We start from the raw sequence: 19,514 nt of genomic DNA on the forward strand, positions 1-19,514 counted from the left end.
GAAGTGCAAGGGTCGGGGGACACTGCGATGGGGTGGAACAGGGGCAGAGTTTATGCTTTCAGGATTGCCTGCTGCAGGAGTGCGGACGAAATAGGTGCTGTGCATGGTGTTGTTCACAGACTAGACTGTGTTCATTGTTCGGAAAAATGTATCTTTGCAAGGAATTCACTCCCTTTCTCCCATCACACAGCTTCGACTGTCTCCAGACCTGCCACAGCATCCCCCTCACAGAGGCTGGCAAAGATTAGGCGGCGAAAGAGAAAGACACTGGACGAGATGATCGCTGAAGTTATGGGGTGCTCCCGAGCCGAGGCGGACCAGCAGAGCCAGTGGAGGGAGACCCTCTCTCTGTACCAGCGCTCACACAGCGAACGGGAGGAGAGGTGGCGTGAGGAAGACAAGCAGGCGACTCAAATGCTGCTTGGACTAATGAGGGAGCAAACGGACATGCTCCGGCGCCTTGTGGATGTTCTGCAGGACTGCAGCCAGGAGGACAGAGCCCTCCCCCGCCACAAAGTCCCATACCTCCCGTCACCCAAAATAACCAGGAGGAGTGGCGCCAGGGGCCGTGAAAACTGTCACTGCACCCCAGCAGAGTGCTCAAGTACCCAAAAGCTCTCATACCCTAATTTTTGAGAATTCCTTCCCTTCCTGACTCACCCTAGCCCCAATCCCAGTTTCATCCCCTGACTGTCTGGTTAATTATTAAAAATACTTTGCTGTTAATTACTGTTTCCGTCATGCTTTTTTACACAACGCTGCGTTTGAAGGGGTGGGTGGGTGGTTGGGTGGGGAAGGGGGTAGGGTATTGCATAGGATAGTCACCTTTAGCAGGGTACAGAGACGGGGGCAGGATCAGCAGCAGGTCACACACACAGTGCAGTCAGTAGGCACCCTGGTCGGTATGGGAGGTGGTTTGCAGGTTCTGTGTGGGTGGGGGGGTACGTGACTTTGTAGCGGGGGAGGGGGGTTACAGATCTCATGCAACGGTCCCTGTCCTGGACCACAGAGCCACGCAGCAGAGGAATCTGTATCCGTCCTCCCCCGCCGCAAGGCCACATAGCCCCCGCACACAGAGTCCCAAAAAGGAGGGATGGCAGGCTCTGTTGAAACAACCAGTCCGGCACTGCGGACCGCTCTGGGAGCAGGAGCCTGTCGTTCCTCGAGTTTACAGGCGGTCTTTACATCACCGCACACCCTACCCAGCACAGTCTGCGTCCCAGTTTCAACCCTTTAACGCAAAGTCATCAATAAAGAAAAGTCACAGTGGAACATGTGTTTTATTTTTAAACGTGTGTTGGAAGTGGGGGAAGCGGGGTGGACGGGGTATGTAACTGCAGATGCTAGTCAACAGTAACTTGGTAAAGAAACAGGGGCAGGTTCAGCTTCTCTGTAAAGAAACTGAACAGTCATAGGTCACGCTGCTCGCTGGTACTTGAAGAGTTCCTTGTCGCTGTGCAAGGCGCCTGCACAGAGCTTCACGAGCCAGGGCATTAGCGGGTAGGCTGGGTCCCCGAGGATCACTGTAGGCATTTGCACATCCCCAAGAGTTATTTTGTGGTCCGGGAAGAAACTACCTTCCTGCAGGCATCTAAACAGACCAGAGTTCCTGAAAACACGCGCGTCATGAACCTTGTCCGGCCACCCGACATTGATGTTGGTAAAACGTCCCCATGGTCCACCAGTGCTCGCAGCACCATTGAAAAGTAGCCCGATTTCTCAGCAGCTAACTGTGGAAGAGGTGGACGATAAGGTGCGAGGAGTTGATAATGGCCATAACTGCAGCGGGCTCCGTGCTTGCATTGCTGTGGCGCCCGCGCTGTCACTGAGCAGAAAAGTGCACGAACAGATTGCCCGCAGGCGCTTTCAGGGAGGGAGGTAGGGCGTGATTGACGGTTCAATGATGACAGTTACCCAAAACCACCCTCGACACATTTTTTCCCGCAGCATGCCTTGGGGGGAAATCCCAGAATTCCAATGGGCAGCGGGGAGTGCGGGAACTGTGGGATAGCTTCCCACAGTGCACCGCTTTCAAAGTCGATGCTTGCCCCGTTACTGTGGACTCACACAGTCGAATTAGTGTATTTAGTGTGGATACACAAATTCGACTTCATAAGGTCGATTCCACAAATTCGACTTAAGTTGATTCGAAATAGTCTTGTAGTGTAGACATACCTATAGTCGTTAGAGAAAAATTCACTTACTCAAGAACTGGATATTGATACTAAGACAGAAAAAGGTGTAGTGATCTAGCATGGCCCCCACAGCAATCTGGTGACAGATCCAGGGTTAGAAATAAGGCATTTCTGAGTCCGGAGATTCCATCTTCAGTCTATTAATGGTATCTCAATTTGATGATTTGTGCCAATGCTGAATACAGGAATTCTGTAAGCTAAAATGGAGGCTTGCTGTGTTCATTTGTAAGCTAAGACTCAGAATGCTTTTTCTGCCATGTATCATGTACAGTATTCTGGCTAGGAAATTTGGGAAGCAATTGAATGATGAGTGTGGCAGAGGTGGGGGGGGCATATTTTCTGTAGTGACTTTTGGTTAACAAACTGAAATACAGTTTGCATCATTATTGATTAAATCTAGCAAAGACAAAGATGATTTGAAAGCAATACCTAATTCCTATTTTATCCCTAACAGATTTCACAAGACCAAGTTGTGATGTCTCATAGTCCTTTACGGATGTTCAAACGTTACCATGACAAATGCGTTCTGGTGTCTGGGCAAGGACCACTTCTTGACATTGCCAAATAGTATCCTTTTGAAAAGGAAGTTTTCTGCTTTTAAGTACTTTCATTCAGCCAGTTCAGATTATCATGTAGAACAGGTAAAGGCCATCCGTCACTTGAGCAAAAGCACATGGTGTATTTTAGAGGGTGAGGGAATCCTAACACAATGTTCACCTTCTACACTGAAAAGTATAATACCCTCCAATTTTTTTCACTTACTATTATCAGGGGCTTCTCTAGGCACCAGCAAAACAAGCAGGTGCTTGGTGCGGCAAATTGCCAGGGGTGGCATAATGCTGGGGCCCCAGCTCCGACTTGAGGCAGTGTCCTGGGTTGGATCCTGACCGCCCTGTTGTTCTCTGACCGGGTGCTGCCGGGGCTGGGCGGCGGGTCAGGGGGAGCCGGCTCAGTGGGGAGCGTGTCCCTGCTGCTTTCCCACGGGTAGCGGCAAGCCCCCCTCAGGCAGGAGCCGGTAGTGTGGCCCTGCCCTGGTCGCGGAGTGCAGGGGGTGGCGGCTGAATATGGCGGCCGGGTGGGCCGCTCCTCCAGCACTGGCTGCAGGCTCCTCCTTGGCTTGTCGCCGCCGCCGCCTCCTCCTCCTGCCCAGTGAGAGGAGTGGCAGCCCAGGCTGAGCTGAACTCGTGCCGCTGCACAGGCTGAGCCCACGGCCGGCTCGCGGGGGTCCTGGGGAGTGGGAGGCCCGAGCACGCTGCCCTGCAATCACCAGCTGCTCTGCCCCGGGCCCTGGCAGCCGAACCCTGCAGCCACCCCAGCTCACTCAGTGTGAGAGCTACAGGCGGTGCCCCCCACCCGGCTGGCTCTGTCCTTGGCCACACCGCGGGGTGAATGCCCGGGACTCTGGGGTGTTGCTGAGGCTGCCCCAAGCCGGGCTCCCCGGGGTCCGCTGCCCCTCCAGCCATGGGGGCCCTAGGCCAGTGTGGGAGCTGGGCCTCAGCCCTGATCTCAGAGCCTCCTCCCCTCCCCGCGCTGCATAGCAAGACGTGACACCGTGGGCAGGGCTGCTACAGCCATTTCAGACTGGGATTGGCGCCGGGGGAGCGGAAGTGATTGTGCCCTGGCTGGAGAGACCGGGCAGCCCCCTCCCTCACCCCCACAACGCCCGCTGCTTGCTCCTGCCGGCATGGAGCTGCGATGCTCAGCTCTGGAGGGCAGCGCCAAGCCCCCGGGCGTGCTTGCGAGGAAGGAGAGACAGGAGGCAGAGCTGTTCGGTGTCTCCCACGCAGCTCCAGGCCCCTCTGGCTACTCAGCAGCGACAGCCAGGCTGGGTAGCCTGCTAGCAGCGTGACTTTGTCCGACCCACACAGACCACATGAGCCCTGGGGTTGGCGCTGACACCTGCCTATGCCAAGGTCTCCGGCGCAGGGGCAGCCCTAGCTCTGCCCAGGCAGACAGAGCCCAGCTCGCTCCATGGTCGGCCCAGTAGTAAATGAGCACACTAGGAGGCAATTGTTTTATTTCACTAACTACAAATTCTCTGTTTTCATTGTTTTTAAAATTTTAAACAGTCAAAAACAAAACAAAACAAAAAAAATAGCAAAATGCAAACATGTAAAAGCCAAAAAAAAAAGGGGGGGGGGGATTTTTTTTTGTTTGAGGTGGCAAAAAACCTAGAGCCGGCCCTGCCTATTGTATATATTTTAGGCCAGGATGATGACGTATTCCTTAAACTTAAATGATAGTGACAAATCACAGCTTAAGGGTTTTGACTGCTTCAGGGATGAGTCTTGAGATGCCATAATGCTATTTAACAGATGATGTAATATGTCTAAAACCAGTTTATAAAGCCTCTATGTACAGAGCCTAACAAAGAATCCTGTGGCACCTTATAGACTAACAGACGTTTTGGAGCATGAGCTTTCGTGGGTGAATACCCACTTCGTCGGATGCAAGTGGGTATTCACCCACGAAAGCTCATGCTCCAAAACGTCTTTTAGTCTCTAAGGTGCCACAGGATTCTTTGCTGCTTTTACAGATCCAGACTAACACGGCTACCCCTCTGATACTTGAGAGCCTAACAAATTTGCTGGGCCATTTGTCTCAGGTTATACCAGTTCATGAATTAAATTGTTTTTGTTAACTTGAATATTTTTATTAAAAAAGCAGAAATACAGGGCTTTTTGGTGTGAAGTCTGCATTTTCAAATTTGAAACTGCCTCTATGTTTTTTCTTTTCCTGGGAACCCATAGTTAATATTTAATGTAAACTCACATGATAATGAACACTAACACTGTCTTCTAGGTCAACTAATGTCCTGCTATAGGGTCTCATTAAAAATTAGTAATGTATTAGCGTGCATTTTACCTATGTCATGTCATGAAGAGGTATAGTAAAACATGACTAATGCTTAACACTGTAAAGGTCAAATGTTGCTACAGACTCCGAGATGTGAAAGTTACTAATATTCAATTAATAAAGGAGGGACACTGAGCATGGATGTTTGTATTCTTTTTAGTACTTAATACAAATGTTGGGAAATATGACATGTACATGAGGGATTAATTTATTTGTCTGGATCTGGTAGAGAGAGTAGATATTAAGAAACCATGCGTGTTGGATATTGTACAAGACTGAATTTGAAAATCTAAGTAATCTACAGTATAAACCCCAGGTATGATTAGATAATATCTTTACACCAGATAGTCTTACTTTAAAGTATAACTTTAACATGTGACTGAGATGATAGTTCTTAAAGAAACAAATTCTGATCATTTAATTTTCAATTGTTAAATATTTTTATCACTTCTGTGCTGTCACATGAATTATTATGAAAGGAAGTCCATTTAGTATTGAGTGTAGGAACTATGTGCTGCTTTTACACAAATTAAACAGGGTGTTTATTATTTGATCCACTGTGTTAACTCGGGTTGAAATTAATAGGATTTGTCTCTATTTAAGTGCATTGCTACACAAATTAAAAGATTTATTTTTCAACATAGGAGACATTGCTCTTTCCGCTTTCTTCCTCCTTTCCTTCCTAAGAAGCAGTGAATTGCTTATTTTAAATACTTGCAGAAGGTAATTTAACTACAGAAGTAACCAAACTGTTTTTACAAATGATTAACAATTTTAGAATGCTTATTTAGCTGGTGTTGCCTTGATTTCTGATTAACTCATTTAAGTTTCTCTTTAAACAAAGATAAAAAAGATATAGCAAGTGTGGTGATTTCTTTCCTTACCTGTGCTATCACTGAACAACACAGGTTAACTGTTTTTACTAGGTCTGTCAATTAATCACAGTTAACTCATGTGATTAACTCAAAAATGTTAATTGCGATCAAAAATTTAATCGTGATTAATCACACTGTTAAACAATAGAACACCAACTGAAATTTATTAAATATTTTTGAATGCTCTTCTACATTTTCAAATATATTGATTTCTACTACAACACGGAATACAAAGTGTACAGTGTTCACTTTATATTATTTTTTCTTGCAAATATTTGCACTGTAAAAATGATAAACAAAAGAAATAGTATTTTTCAGTTTACCTCATACAAGTACTATAGTGCAATCTCTTTGGCATGAAAATACACCTTACAAATGTAGATTTTTTTGTTGTTGTTACATAACTCCACTCAAAAGAAAAGCAATGTAAAACTTTAGAGCATACGAGGTCACTCATTCCCACTTCTTGTTCAGCCAATTGCTAAGGCAAACAAGTTTGTTTACATTTACGGGAGATATTGCTGCCTGCTTATTTACAATATCACCTGAAAGTGAGAGCAGGTGTTCGCATGGCACTTTTATAGCTGACGTTGCAAGGTATTTACGTGCCAGATATGCTAAACGTTTATATGCCCCTTCATGTTTCAGCCACCATTCCAGAGGACATGCTTCTATGCTGCTGATGCTCATTTAAAAAAAAAGTGTTAATTAAATTAGTGACTGAACTTCTTGCAGGAGAATTGTATGTCCCCTGTTCTCTTCTACCCGCATTCTGCCATATATTTCACGTTATAGTAGTTTCGGATGATGACCCAGCACATGTTGTTCATTTTTAATAACACTTTCACAGCAGATTTGACAAAACGCAAAGAAGGTACCAAATGTGAGATTTCTAAAAATAGCTATAGCACTCAACCCAAGGTTTAAGAATCTGAAGTGCCGTTCAAAATTCTAGAGGGACAAGGTGTGGAGCATGCTTTCAGAAGTCTTAAAAGAGCAACACTCCAATGCAGAAACTACAGAACCCAAACCACCAAAAAAGAAAATCAACCTTCTGCTGGTGGCATCTGACTCAGATGATGAAATTGAACATGCGTCGGTCCGCTCTACTTTGGATTGTTCTCGATCCAAACCCGTCGTCAGCATGGACACGTGTCCTCTGGAATGGTGGTTGAAGCATGAAGGGACATATGAATCTTTAGTGTATCTGGCACGTAAATATCTTGCGTCGCCAGCTACAACAGTGCTATGTGAGCGCCTGTTCTTACTTTCAGATGACATTTTAAGCAAGAAGCGGGCAGCATTATCTCCTGCAAATTGTGACCAAACTTGTTTGTCTGAGCAATTGGTTGAAGTAGGACTGAGTGGACTTGTAGGCTCTCAAGTTTTACATTGTTTTATTTTTGATGCAGTTATTCTTTTTAACATAATTCTACATTTGAAAGTTCAACTTTCATGATAAAAAGATTGCACTACAGTACTTGTATTAGCTGAATTGAAAAATAGTATTTCTTTTGTTTTTTACAGTGCAAATATTTGTAATAAAAAATAAAGTGAAATGCAGAAAACATCCAAAAATATTTAAGTAAATGCTATTCTGTTGTTGTTGAACAGCACAATTAAACGTGATTAATATTTTTAGTTGTGTGATTAATGGGATTAATTTTTTTAATCGCTTGACAGCTCTAGTTTTCACCATTACTTTCAGTCTGAGAACTCTCACAATATATCTGTAGGACAAAATATATGAAATGTTTTATCTATTTCATACAAGAACAGCCAGGCTCATTGATATGTGACTTGCTTTGCCAGCATTGTAAACTTTATATGATAGAATTTATTGACTTCACACACTTTTAAAATCTGTTAAGCTGTACAAATAAGTATTTTTGGATCCTTAACTGGTGCTTTCCCAGTCTGGGTTTTTGTCAACCTATTACCATTGATATACTGCGTGAGACATACCCTTTACTGGATATGGTTGACCATGACAGACGGCCTAAAGTTTTGGTGAGTGCATGATTTATGTTGAAACCTTTCTGTGTCTGTTCATTGGCTGACATTCTGCTTTTTGGAGATTTCTTCTTAGTCTAAAATCACAAAATTGGCTTTTTAGTTTATTTAATTTTTAATATGCTTTTGACTTCATGAGTTCTACCGATGTACTTGTTTCTCTGCAACACTTAGGGCTTGGCTACACTTGAGAGTTGCAGCGCTGGTGGAGGCTTTCCAGCGCTGCAACTTAGTAACTGTCCACACCTGCAAGGCACATCCAGTGCTGCAACTCCCTGGCTGCAGCGCTGGCTGTACACCTGGTCTGCTTGAGGTATAACGAGTGCAGTGCTGGTGATGCAGCGCTGCTCGTCAGATGTGGCCACACACCAGTGCTGTTATTGGCCTCCAGGGTATTAGGAGATATCTCAGAATGCTTTTAACTAAATTACTCTCTTTGTTTTGTTATGCAGCCTTCCTTTGTTTTGTTGTGAACTCAGGGCTCCGGGAGCTGCTTATCTAAAAAACAAACACAGCTCCTGTTTGCTGTGATCAATCTGTAACTGACTGTGAACAATCAAATGAGATAACCCCTGTGAATGAGGCAGGCAGGGGGATGAGTGTTTGCTTGACGAGAGAAACAGCGGGGGCAAGGAGGAGAAAGGGAGTCCGTTGGAGCAGCTGCTTATCTGATCTGCAGACTGTTTACAGTTAAGAGTAAGGGGTCGGGAAAATTTTCTGATTTTGCAAGGCAGGGAGCTGATACACAGTGTCAGCTCCAAAAATCCACTCTCTCTCTCTCTCCCCCGCTCCCTGTTACACTACACCCCACCCCCCTCTTTTGAAAAGCACGTTGCTGCCACTTGAACACTGGGATAGCTGCCCATAATGCATCACTCCCAACAGCGCTGAAAATGCTGCAAATGTGGCCACACTGCAGCGCTGGTAGCTGTGAGTGTGGCCACACACCAGCGCTTTCCCTACACAGCTGTTCGACCAGCGCTGTAACTCCAAGCGCTGCAACTCTCAAGTGTAGCCAAGCCCTTAAAAAAGCTATTCAATATACCTTCTAACAAGTCAGCTTGGCAAGTACTTTTATTGAAGTTCACATTGGCTCTCCACTATAAAGTCTAGGGCATTTTTCAATTGGTTGACTTGAAAAAAAATGAAGACTGTAATGCAACAATCTATCTTATATTGAGGAAAACAGGCAAAAGTTTGGATTTAATGCAGTTGCCTGACAAATCTGCTACTTTGGAAAGTTTACCAGTTATCTAAGAGAGATGGAGAGGTAACTCTCTTCTCCCCCTTCCTCCCCCCCCAGAAAAAACCAACCAACCAACCAACCAACCAAAAAAAAACAAGGAGCCCGGTGGCACCTTAAAGACTAACAGGTTTATTTGTGCATAAGCTTTCATGGGTAAAAAAACCTACTTCTGCAGATGCATAGAGTGAAAATTACAGATGCAGCCATTATTATACTGACACATGAAGAGAAGGGAGTTACCTCACAAGTAGAGAGCCAGTGATGACAGGGCTAATTCAGTCAGGGTGGATGTAGTCCGCTCCCAATAATTGATGAGGAGGTATCAATTCCAGGAGAGGCAAAGTTGCTTATGTAGTGAGCCAACCATTCCCAGTCCCTATTCAAGCCCAAATTAATGATGTTAAATTTGCAGATGAATTTTAGTTCTGCAGTTTGTTTTTTTTGTTCGAGTATGGCTATTTTTAAATCTGTTACACACCACACCACAGCAACACTAACCCAGGAACCAATCTCTGTAAGAAACCTTGTTGCCTACTCTGTCCCCATATCTACTCTAGCGACACCATCAGAGGACCGAACCACATCATTCACGCCATCAGGGACTCATTCACCTGCACATCTACTAATGTGATATATGCCATCAATTGCCAGCAATGCCCCTCTGCCATGTACATTAGCCAAACGGGACAGTCTCTATGTAAAAGAATAAATGGACACAAATCAGACATCAGGAATGGTAACATACAAAAGCCAGTAGGAGAACACTTCAATCTCCCTGGACATTCTATAACAGATTTAAAAGTGGCCATACTTGAACAAAAAAACTTCAGAAACAAACTTCAAAGAGAAACTGCAGAACTAAAATTCATTTGCAAATTTAACACCATTAATTTGGGCTTGAGTTGGGACTGGGAGTGGGTGGCTCACTACAAAAGCAACTTTCCCACTCCTGGAATTGACACCTCCTCATCAATTATTGGGAGTGGACTACATCCACCCTGACTGAATTGGCCCTGTCAACACTGGTTCTCCACTTGTGAGGTAACTCCCTTCTCTTCATGTGTCAGTATAATAATGCCTGCATCTGTAATTTTCACTCCATGCATCTGAAGAAGTGGGTTTTTTACCCATGAAAGCTTACGCACAAATACATCTGTTAGTCATTAAGGTGCCAATGGGCTCCTTGTTGTTTTTGTGGATACAGACTAACATGGCTACCCCCTGATACTCCCCACCACCCCCAGCTCCCATAAGAGTATGAGGGTAGTGGCAAGTTACTACTACCAAGTTGTGATTTTGCTTTGATTGTACATTAATGTTTTGCAAATTGTTGCATTTTCTCTGAAGGAACTGCTTGCTTACCTGTCCTATTAACTAAAATATATCAAAGCAGATACATAGGCATACATAAGTGTGTTGTATTTCTGCTGAATTTCCCTTTCACACTGAACTTCAGGCATTAGGATCCCAGGCTTGCTATATGAATTGTTTCTTCTTGTGGATTGCCAGATCCCTAGCTGTAACTGCATGCATAGCTGCCTCAGCACAGGGATCCAGCTTTAAGCCAGTACCATTGCCCAAGAGTTCTGAATTTGCTGCAATGGATTTTCTTCGTAAATTTACTTCAATATTATTGCCGTAGTACAACCTGTGAGATGGAGGCATGTTGGTAAGGAAACTTATATGTAAATGGAGCATTGCTTCAGTTTGCAGTACTCTCAATTCACTACCTTTCATAAGCACTCAGAAGAAATCGCTCCCCTTTTTTAAAACAATATTCTTTGTGGTTTCTCAGACTAAAGAACTTTTCAGGCTAGTTCCTTAATATTTGGGGTACACTGTCTGAAATTCTTCTGTCAAAAATAAATTCCTTCTCTCCTTTCTTGAAGTTTCTTGGGAGTTTCCTTGTGTAACGTTTTCCCTGTGCATTTCATTGTCTGAAGTGTTTCTCCTTTAAAATTTTTTTTTAAACTCAACAATCTTACTTTAATTTTGATAGGCTGTGAATATCTAAATATTTACTTTTTTAGCAAAAATTGGAGCATACAGGTCTGTTGCATCTTACGCTGGGGTTTACGTTCCACAGTCAGTGCGTAAAGCAAAAATTGCGTATAGTCAAAATTACATTGAGTGTAATGGCGGGAGGAATCGCCCGCACTACAGGTACAGTATTAAAATTGTTGTTTTTCTCTTTTTTTGTTTGTTGTTTTTGCCGACCCAATAAAGCTGAAATCATGCATGTTAAATGCGCGTAAGATGTGACAGACCTGAACTAACTTCTCCAAAATGTCCTTTTCAGGTGATTCTCCCTCAGTCTCCTCCTATTCGTTCTACTTGATCTGTTTCCTTTAAATCTAGGTTATGACTAGTAGAACGGGTCAGGGATTCCAATGAAATGTATTTTGTTGGAAAATGTGAATTTGTCTAAACCAAAACTAATAGGGGCAAAAAGCATTGAAACTGTCAAAATATCCCATTTTAATATTTTCTAAATGAAAGGTTTGTTTTGCATCAAAACTTCTTTGTTTTGAAATTTTAATTTATACTTGTTAGTATAAATTAAAGGTCTTAATTAAAAGATTGAAACCAAAACATTTTGAAACTATCAAAATGAAATGCTTTGATTTACCTGATCTGAAATTTTGTTTGGATTATCAGTTCATGAAAGTTTTTGAGATTTTTGCCTTTTTGCCACAGTTTGGGTCAGGAATATTTTTTGAAATATCAAATTCTTTTGGGATGGAAAAAGTTTCCCATCCAACTCTAACAACCAGTTGCCTAACAAAATATAGTACAACTTATGCTCCTTTTGAGGCAGGAGTAATACAGGCCAAATGGTTATGCCCTGAAGTCAAAATCTTTACTAACTGAGTAGCCACTCAGCCCTTGTTTCACTGATGCCTGGTCTGGAAATGCTTATCCCAAATCTATAGTTTCCATTGAACTACAGTGTGGCTGCTCAGTAGCTTCAGTCATTTTGTAAATTTCTGTCATTGATTTACTATTCCAATGCAAGCTGGTAATGTCTGAAAATTGATAGCTAAAACTGACATACACACACTCTAAGCCAGTTTTCTACAGCAGGTGATGTTAATGTGATATCTGATAAAACAAACCAACACCCAGGATAGCCTTTGTCTGCCCTTGGAATGGTGCCTTCGCTGTATTGTTGACTTGATGTACATGTGATACTAACTTACGTACAAATCTGTTTGTTTGATATATCTGCAAATATGTATTAATGAAAGTTAATTGAAGCCTTTTGTTTAACTTCTGTCTGTAAAGATGCAGGTGGTTCTCAGTCACTCAGTATTTTACTGATTACAGAATAAGTTTGAACAGTTGAGAGCAGCCAACTACACGAACATCAGGAAAGGACTGCAAGATAGAATTGCCTAAGTGTAAAAATGCACATACCGTACTTTTAGCTGCCTGTAAAGATAGAGAGAAAAATAGTGTGACTAAGCAACTCAGAGTTTGTACGAGCTAAATCTTACCTGTCTCTAGGAAGCTACTTTGAGATATGCAATAGATAACTAAATAGTAATTCTGACCCTTTAGTGACTTTATATACTTTAGATGGGAAAACAGCAACTGAATACTACATAATCTTTGACATTACTCATAGGTATGATGTACATAATTCAAAATTGTTAGCCTGAAGTATAATAATGCCATAATATGCAAATCTTCTAATGACATGGTTGGAAGCCCAAGTAGATCTGTTCCAAAGAAGTGTGCAACAAGAGTATGATGGGAACTAAAACACACTTTTCTTAGTGATATTCTAGCAAATCCAGTTGTGTCAGCATTTTGAACATAAATCTGCTTTATTGCTACAGTACAGAACTGTCATCAGAACTATCATGCCAGGTCTCTCAAAAAAACCCACTACCACCACCAGTGCCACTAATTGGTACTCTTGTTGGTAGTCTCTATAGAGGCTGATTAGCTCCACATGATTAACTGTGTGGGAAAACAAACACTCACCATAGAGTTGATTCCTTTGGGTTTGTTTTGTGGGTCATTGATGGAGTTAGGAAACTTGCACGGTGATTACCAGCTATGTGCAGAGAACTTCTAATATCAGTTATTTCACGATCATTACAATTTACTTTAAAAATATGCAGGAAAAATGTTTCCCCCTTTTTGTACTTGGTGAGATTAAAAATAAGAGCTATAATCATAAAAACATTTTTAAAATGGCCTAGGGATTGCTGATCATAAGCAGGCCAAATATCTGCTCATACTGTGTAGCGAAATCTTGGGGGCAAAATAAACTATGAAATGGCTTCATTTAGAAATGCAGATTATTGCCCAGAGGCACCCGCTTCCCCTTCCACATTGTCTTCCAAACAGATATTTCATAAGCACATTGTGTGTGTTTAGCAACAGTTCCAGAGGAGTCACTATCTGTTTTATGAGGAAGGAATTACACGAACTTCAGCTGCTCTTTTGGAACTCTTACAATTCTCAATTTATTTATTTTTTTATGAAGAAAATTCATTTTAATTACATGACAGAATATGGATTTGGGCCAAAATACAACTAATGAGTTAATGAGCATATGAAAATAGAGCTAGAAGCTGGTAGGAGATGCTTTGGAAAGTAATTCAATATATTTTGCTTCTTTAGTTTAAGTATTTACATGAACCTAATTAAAGATGTACTGGAGAGATTGGAGCAGTCCTCTGTATATTATCACCATCAGTGGAACTATGCTTTGATTAAACTGAAAGATTTTACACAGACCAACATAAGCCAGAATTTCCAAGTTGAGGTTCACCGTGTGTGACTCAGTAATGTCACCTCTCAGCTTGCCATGCAACCATGGAAAGATAAGAGTCCATGATAGTGCTAACTTGTGTGTCATCTCTGGAAGGGTGGAGAAGGAAGTGCAAATCATTAGCATCCAGCTGAACCTAGGGTAGCAGTAGTTGTAAAACATCTGTTGATTCCCTTAGAAATATGAAGTATTCTCAAATGTATTGTCTACTGAGATTTTCAAAGCATTATACAAATATTAACCTTGCAACAACCCTGGAGGAAAGGTAAATATACCTATTTTACAGATGAGAAAACTGAGGAACAGAAATTCTGTGACTTGCCCAAAGTCTTGCAAATAGAGCAGAGCTGTGAATGTAGAATACAAAAATCATCAGTCCAACTTGTCCTTGCTGCTGGACCACACTTCAGTGCTTGGAAATATTAATTTTTAAGCAAAGTGACATCAAGAACTAGCTACATCCGAATGTAAAGTGCACCTTCTATCAGTTTTCCAAGGAACGGTTGTGGGAGTAATGCTTTGTATTTCTTTTTGTTAGTAACACCAGAGGATGTTTAACTTAGTGGAGATAACTTTACTTTTTCTTGTTGCAGCATTTGCCAGCTGTGGAACTTCCCAGAATTGAGGGTATGTCTTCCGTTTTCCTATCTTGCAACTGTCCTAGCATAGATTAAATGTCATCTCTTCTTCACTGTAAATTTTATTTACAGTTACGAATTCTTGAACCACACATTGGTGATTTGGACGGTTGGCAGAGGGAACCCTAGAATTTCTATATAAAATGTATGCAAAACATGTGTGCGCACTACAGAAACATAGTCATTTGTGTGTGTGACGGGATTCCCGGGGTGCAGCCTCGGACTGTGTGCCCCCGGAATTCTCTCCGGCCTGGGCTGTCTCTCACAATGCCTTGCTAGTGACCTGCAGGAAACCCCTCCAGGTGCTGTTATAACTCAGCACAACTGCATGTGAAGCCCCACACCCAATTATATTGTATGACTGCTTCCAGAGCCATTCATGAATCACACAAAGGCACCAATGCCAAATCCCCCCAGCTCCCAGCACTGTACCTCAAGAATATACCGTCTTGCACTGCTCAAGGCAGGCATTGCAGCTTTATGAACTGATTCACCACATCATCAGTGGAAAGTCGCTATACACCAGCTTTTGCAAACCTGAGCACATTTGCCACACAATTCAGGCAAACTCACTGGTAAAGATCAACAGTAAAAGAAGTTTATTGATTGATTACAAGTGATATTAAGCGATATACCAAAAGTCAGTTAGTTACCAAAAGAAAATGAAATATAAGCACGCAGTCTAAACTCTCAGCCCTATTAGACTGGGCAACATCTAGATGAAGCAGTTTTTCTCACCCTACTGGAAATTGCAGTCCATAGTATACAGATTTCACCCTTGAAATCTGGGCCAGTCCCCTCAATTGCAGCATTAGTGGGTGAAGGAGACAGGCCCAGCATGTGGCCACTGTGTGTTTTATATCCTCAGTCCTATGTGCTTCGGGATCAGGATAGGCGCCGACTTCCCCTCTGCCTGGTTGGGTGCTCAACCCCCCGCCCCTGCACTGCCCTTGCCCAGCCCCCATTCCACCCCTTCCCCAAAGTCCCTGCCCCTTCTCCGCCTCCTCCCCCTCCCTCCGGGAAAGTCCTATGCGCTGCCAAACAGCTGTTAGGCGGGGGGGGGGGAGTACTGGGAGGGATGGGGAGGAGCGGGGACGCGGCACGCTTGGGGGCGGGAGGAGGTGAAGCTGGGGGGGGGGAGCTTGGGTGCCGTTGGGTGCCGAGCACCCGCTAATTTTTCCCCATGGGTTCTTCAGCCCCGGAGCACCCACACAGTCGGCGCCTATGGGGTCAGGAGTCCAGGCATGTCTGGAGGTATTGCTGACTCTCCAGGCAAGATTGAGCAATTCCCCTGGTGTGGCCTCATGCAGGCAAGTCATTGAATTGTAGCTCCCTAGTTGGACAGTGGTTGTTGGTGGGTTGTTTGACACCCCGTCTGGGTGTTGGTTACTTTCCTTGCTGTTGTCTCTGGGGAGCTAATATCTGGCTGATTCCCCATCTTACTGCTTTAGTGACCACCATACAACACGATTCTCATAACTTCACATGCATTAATGATATACATATATGGATAGAGAAATTACTTTCAGCAGATCATAATCTTTCCCCTGATACCTTGAAAGGCATGCTTTATATTTAATATCACCATTATTTACAGATGAGGAGTATGGGGGGTTACAGGGTGCTCCCCCAAGGCACCGTATGTCACAGTGTGAATATTTAGTTTCCACCCATGGGCCTCTGAGGGGTGATAGAAGGATGATAAGGGGCTTGCTTTCCTTTTCGCTTTCCGCTAGCAGATTGCTCTTCCTTGTTTTTGGAAAGGAGGGCTGAACTGGAATCCCATCAGAGTCAGTCAATCCTGCTCCTACACTGGTCAGCAGAGTCATTTGCAAAGTTGTGGCAAGAGGCATTCCTTCCTCTTCTCACCTCCATCTGTTTGAAATGTGGGGAGTAAGAAATTTGGGCTTGAGAATGAAAGAAAAAAACTGAACTGGATCTATCCCATGACTTATTCCTAGCGATTGGATAAATCAGCTAGGAATATAAACATCCACACTGTATTTTTTTCTAGAGACAAACAGATGGTAGTCCTGGTAGATCTGATTATTATGTACAGTGCTGTATGTTAATTCATGGCAGTCACAATATTATAAATGTGATTAGACATGTCAGTGTTGTTCAGTGGTATGGGGCAATTTAGTTAACATTGAAGATCAAGTAATTCATCTTGTAAAACCTATGGATTACAGTATGAGGTTTTAACAACTTCTGAAATCCTTCTGTAACGAGAGATTTGAAATTTTAGGTAGATTGAACCAAAATCATCATCTTATTATTTATTATTTGTATTATCATGATGCCTCGGAGGTCTACTCATAGGCCAGGACCCCATTGTGCTAGGGATTGTGCAAACACAGAACAAAAAGATGATCCCTATCTCATGTTGCACTTTGATCATTTTACTGAATTTTTAAATATAGAAGTTTGTTCAAACTGATTTAGGATATTTCCTTTTATTTTATTGCAAATTTTAACGTGGGTGTGGTGCTGTTTGTTAAATGTTAGAAAGTTATTGCATTATATCTACCTTTCATTTTTAATTTTTCACAAAACTTTTCTTGTTCTTGCAGCTGTTGTTTTGTTTGGAGAACCAGTCAGATGGGAGACTAATCTTCAACTGATAATAGATGTTCTGCTGACTGGCGGCTGTCCTGGAAAGCCACATCATCAAGCCAGTTACCCACATATACCCGTGCTTGCTTGTAATATGGATCTGATGTGGATGGCTGAAGCACAGTCTCCAAGGTAGGTGCAGTTATAGCACATACAGTATGTAATGTAGACAGTTTCACCATTTTGGGCTTCACATTGCAAATAAAAGGGAGTAGTCAAAATTCAAGAAGAGACAGTGTTTCATACTAATTTTTCATTGAGGTAGTCGTCACCATTGGCATCAAGACCCCGAGCAGAGTTGTGCAAAAGTAACATGCCTTTGGCAAAACAGGCAAAGTGCCACATTCTGTTCTTGCAGGGTTTGCAAAAATGCACTTTTTTTTTCTTGCACCAAATTTTTCAGTTGTAAAAATTAGCTTTCTTAAGTGAAAACTCCTTTTTCAGCCCCGAGCCATTTCTCCTCTTCCCCAAAAACACCACATGAGGTTGTTGCTGTCCCCATCCTACCCCAAATGCTTCCCAGTGAGTTAATGCAGTGTTCCATAGCATCCAACTGGCTTTAAAGCAGTGCTGAAATCTGCAAGTGGTACCAGTGTCCAGGAATTAACGGTATAGGTTTATTGTTTTAGTATCACCAAAAGTCCATGAAATTTGAAACTCTATTTTTTTTCTTTGTGTACTTAATGCAATTTGATTTGTAATAATATCTTTTCTAGATTTGGGCATGGAACATTCATGGTTTGTTTGGAAAATATTTACAAGAAGATCACTGGCAAAGAACTGAAATATGAGGCCTTGATGGGCAAACCCAGTGAACTGACCTATCACTATGCAGAGTACCTGGTTAGGATGCAGGCAGCACAAAGACACTGGAAGAAGCCTATTCAAACTCTTTATGCCATTGGGTAAGATTATCAAATATGCACGTTAGGAAATTGTTTACAACACAAATAACAGCCAGGAAAATTCTGTGGCTCCCACTATTTTATTCCTAGTTTGTCCTAATCTTATGTTTAAAAATTTTTAACTTTTTTTTATTTGAAAATCTTTTGTTTGTGTGAAAGTTATTATTGTATTAGTCTCAAACGGGGACCTCATAATGAACCTTCCTTTCCCTCAGCATATTCCTTCTTTTCCTTTTCAAAGCATTTGGAATATAAAAAATATAACATTACATTTTTCCGTTAAACGAAGCGGCTTGCACACTATGAACAAACCTTTTTCTGTGGATCAGGGTCTTTCAGGGCACTTTCAATATTTTAGGGTAAACAGCGACATCTTTCTGAATTTTATAATTCCTCCTCTTTCCTTGTGGTTTAACTGGTGTTTCATTTCTCAGTACAGTACAGGTAGCAACCCCTGTGTTAAGGTTGCCTAACACCATTAAATATTCTTCAGATTTATTTTTCTTTTAAAGGTTTTGCACCTCCATGGTTTACAGCAGGACTTTGAAATTTTGGAGCGAGATAGTCATGGACAGAGGGAGGTGCCTTGTGCTGTCCACCTGTAAATCCATTCAGATTTGGCCAAATTATAAAATGTCAGAAATCACCATTTTCCCTCTGTTTTTTCCCTCAGTGCAGCTTGCCAAACCCCCTCTATTCCAATACATGGTGCATAAACCATCCTGGTGTTACTTCAGCATGCCATGTAGCACTTCCTGAAAGAGATTCAGACAAATTGGTGGCAGCAACTGCTTTCTCCTATCAAAATACCCTTGATCTATGGGAAAGTGCAATGTGCTGGGAATGAGGAGACCATGAATCCCACACCAGCGCTAATAATTCTGTGCCCCTCACAACCCTTATTTATTGGGGTTTTTATCATATCCCACTGAAAGTCTACGCAAGCTGGGAAGAGAACCCAGAACTCAGTTATGGCAGGCCTACGTCCCAACCACTTAGCCACAGTGTGTCATTTCCAGTTCCTTGTGCTTAGCTATGCTGTCTGTAAAATGGGGCAACACCTGAATAATGGAACCCCCTGTTTGTGTGTTACATGTCATCTTGCAATGTCTGGTCCATGGAAGATAACAGCCTTCTGCCACCAGATGTAGTTAGTTTTTTAGTTCAGTTGGTAGACGTCTGTGCCAGTGGTTTTCAACCTTTTTTCATTTGTGGGCTACTAAAATATTTCAGTTGGAGGTGTGGACCCCTTTAGAAATCTTGGACATAGTCTTCTGACCCCCAGAGGTCCGCGGAACCCAGATTGAAACCACTAGTGTATGCTGAAAGTTTAGGGTTCACCCTCCTGCACTGATCAGTCATCATGGGAGGGTTTTTAATTACA

The 19,514-nt window shown here is 42.6% G+C and overlaps 1 protein-coding gene across 6 annotated transcripts in view; it reads left to right on the forward strand.

Annotated features, from left to right (window-relative positions):
• Positions 1-19,514, forward strand: part of LOC120408947 (haloacid dehalogenase-like hydrolase domain-containing 5) — a 44,811-nt gene that overhangs the window by 20,519 nt on the left and 4,778 nt on the right. For all 6 annotated transcript variants that reach the window (XM_039546117.1, XM_039546116.1, XM_039546120.1 and 3 more), the window contains exons 3-7: positions 2,650-2,762; positions 7,843-7,936; positions 14,565-14,598; positions 17,183-17,357; positions 17,942-18,130. In XM_039546117.1, coding sequence (XP_039402051.1) covers positions 2,650-2,762; positions 7,843-7,936; positions 14,565-14,598; positions 17,183-17,357; positions 17,942-18,130 — 605 coding nt within the window. The remainder of the gene's footprint in view (positions 1-2,649; positions 2,763-7,842; positions 7,937-14,564; positions 14,599-17,182; positions 17,358-17,941; positions 18,131-19,514) is intronic.

This window comes from Mauremys reevesii, linkage group 7 (genome assembly GCF_016161935.1).
Source record: "Mauremys reevesii isolate NIE-2019 linkage group 7, ASM1616193v1, whole genome shotgun sequence".
NCBI lineage: Eukaryota > Metazoa > Chordata > Testudines > Geoemydidae > Mauremys > Mauremys reevesii.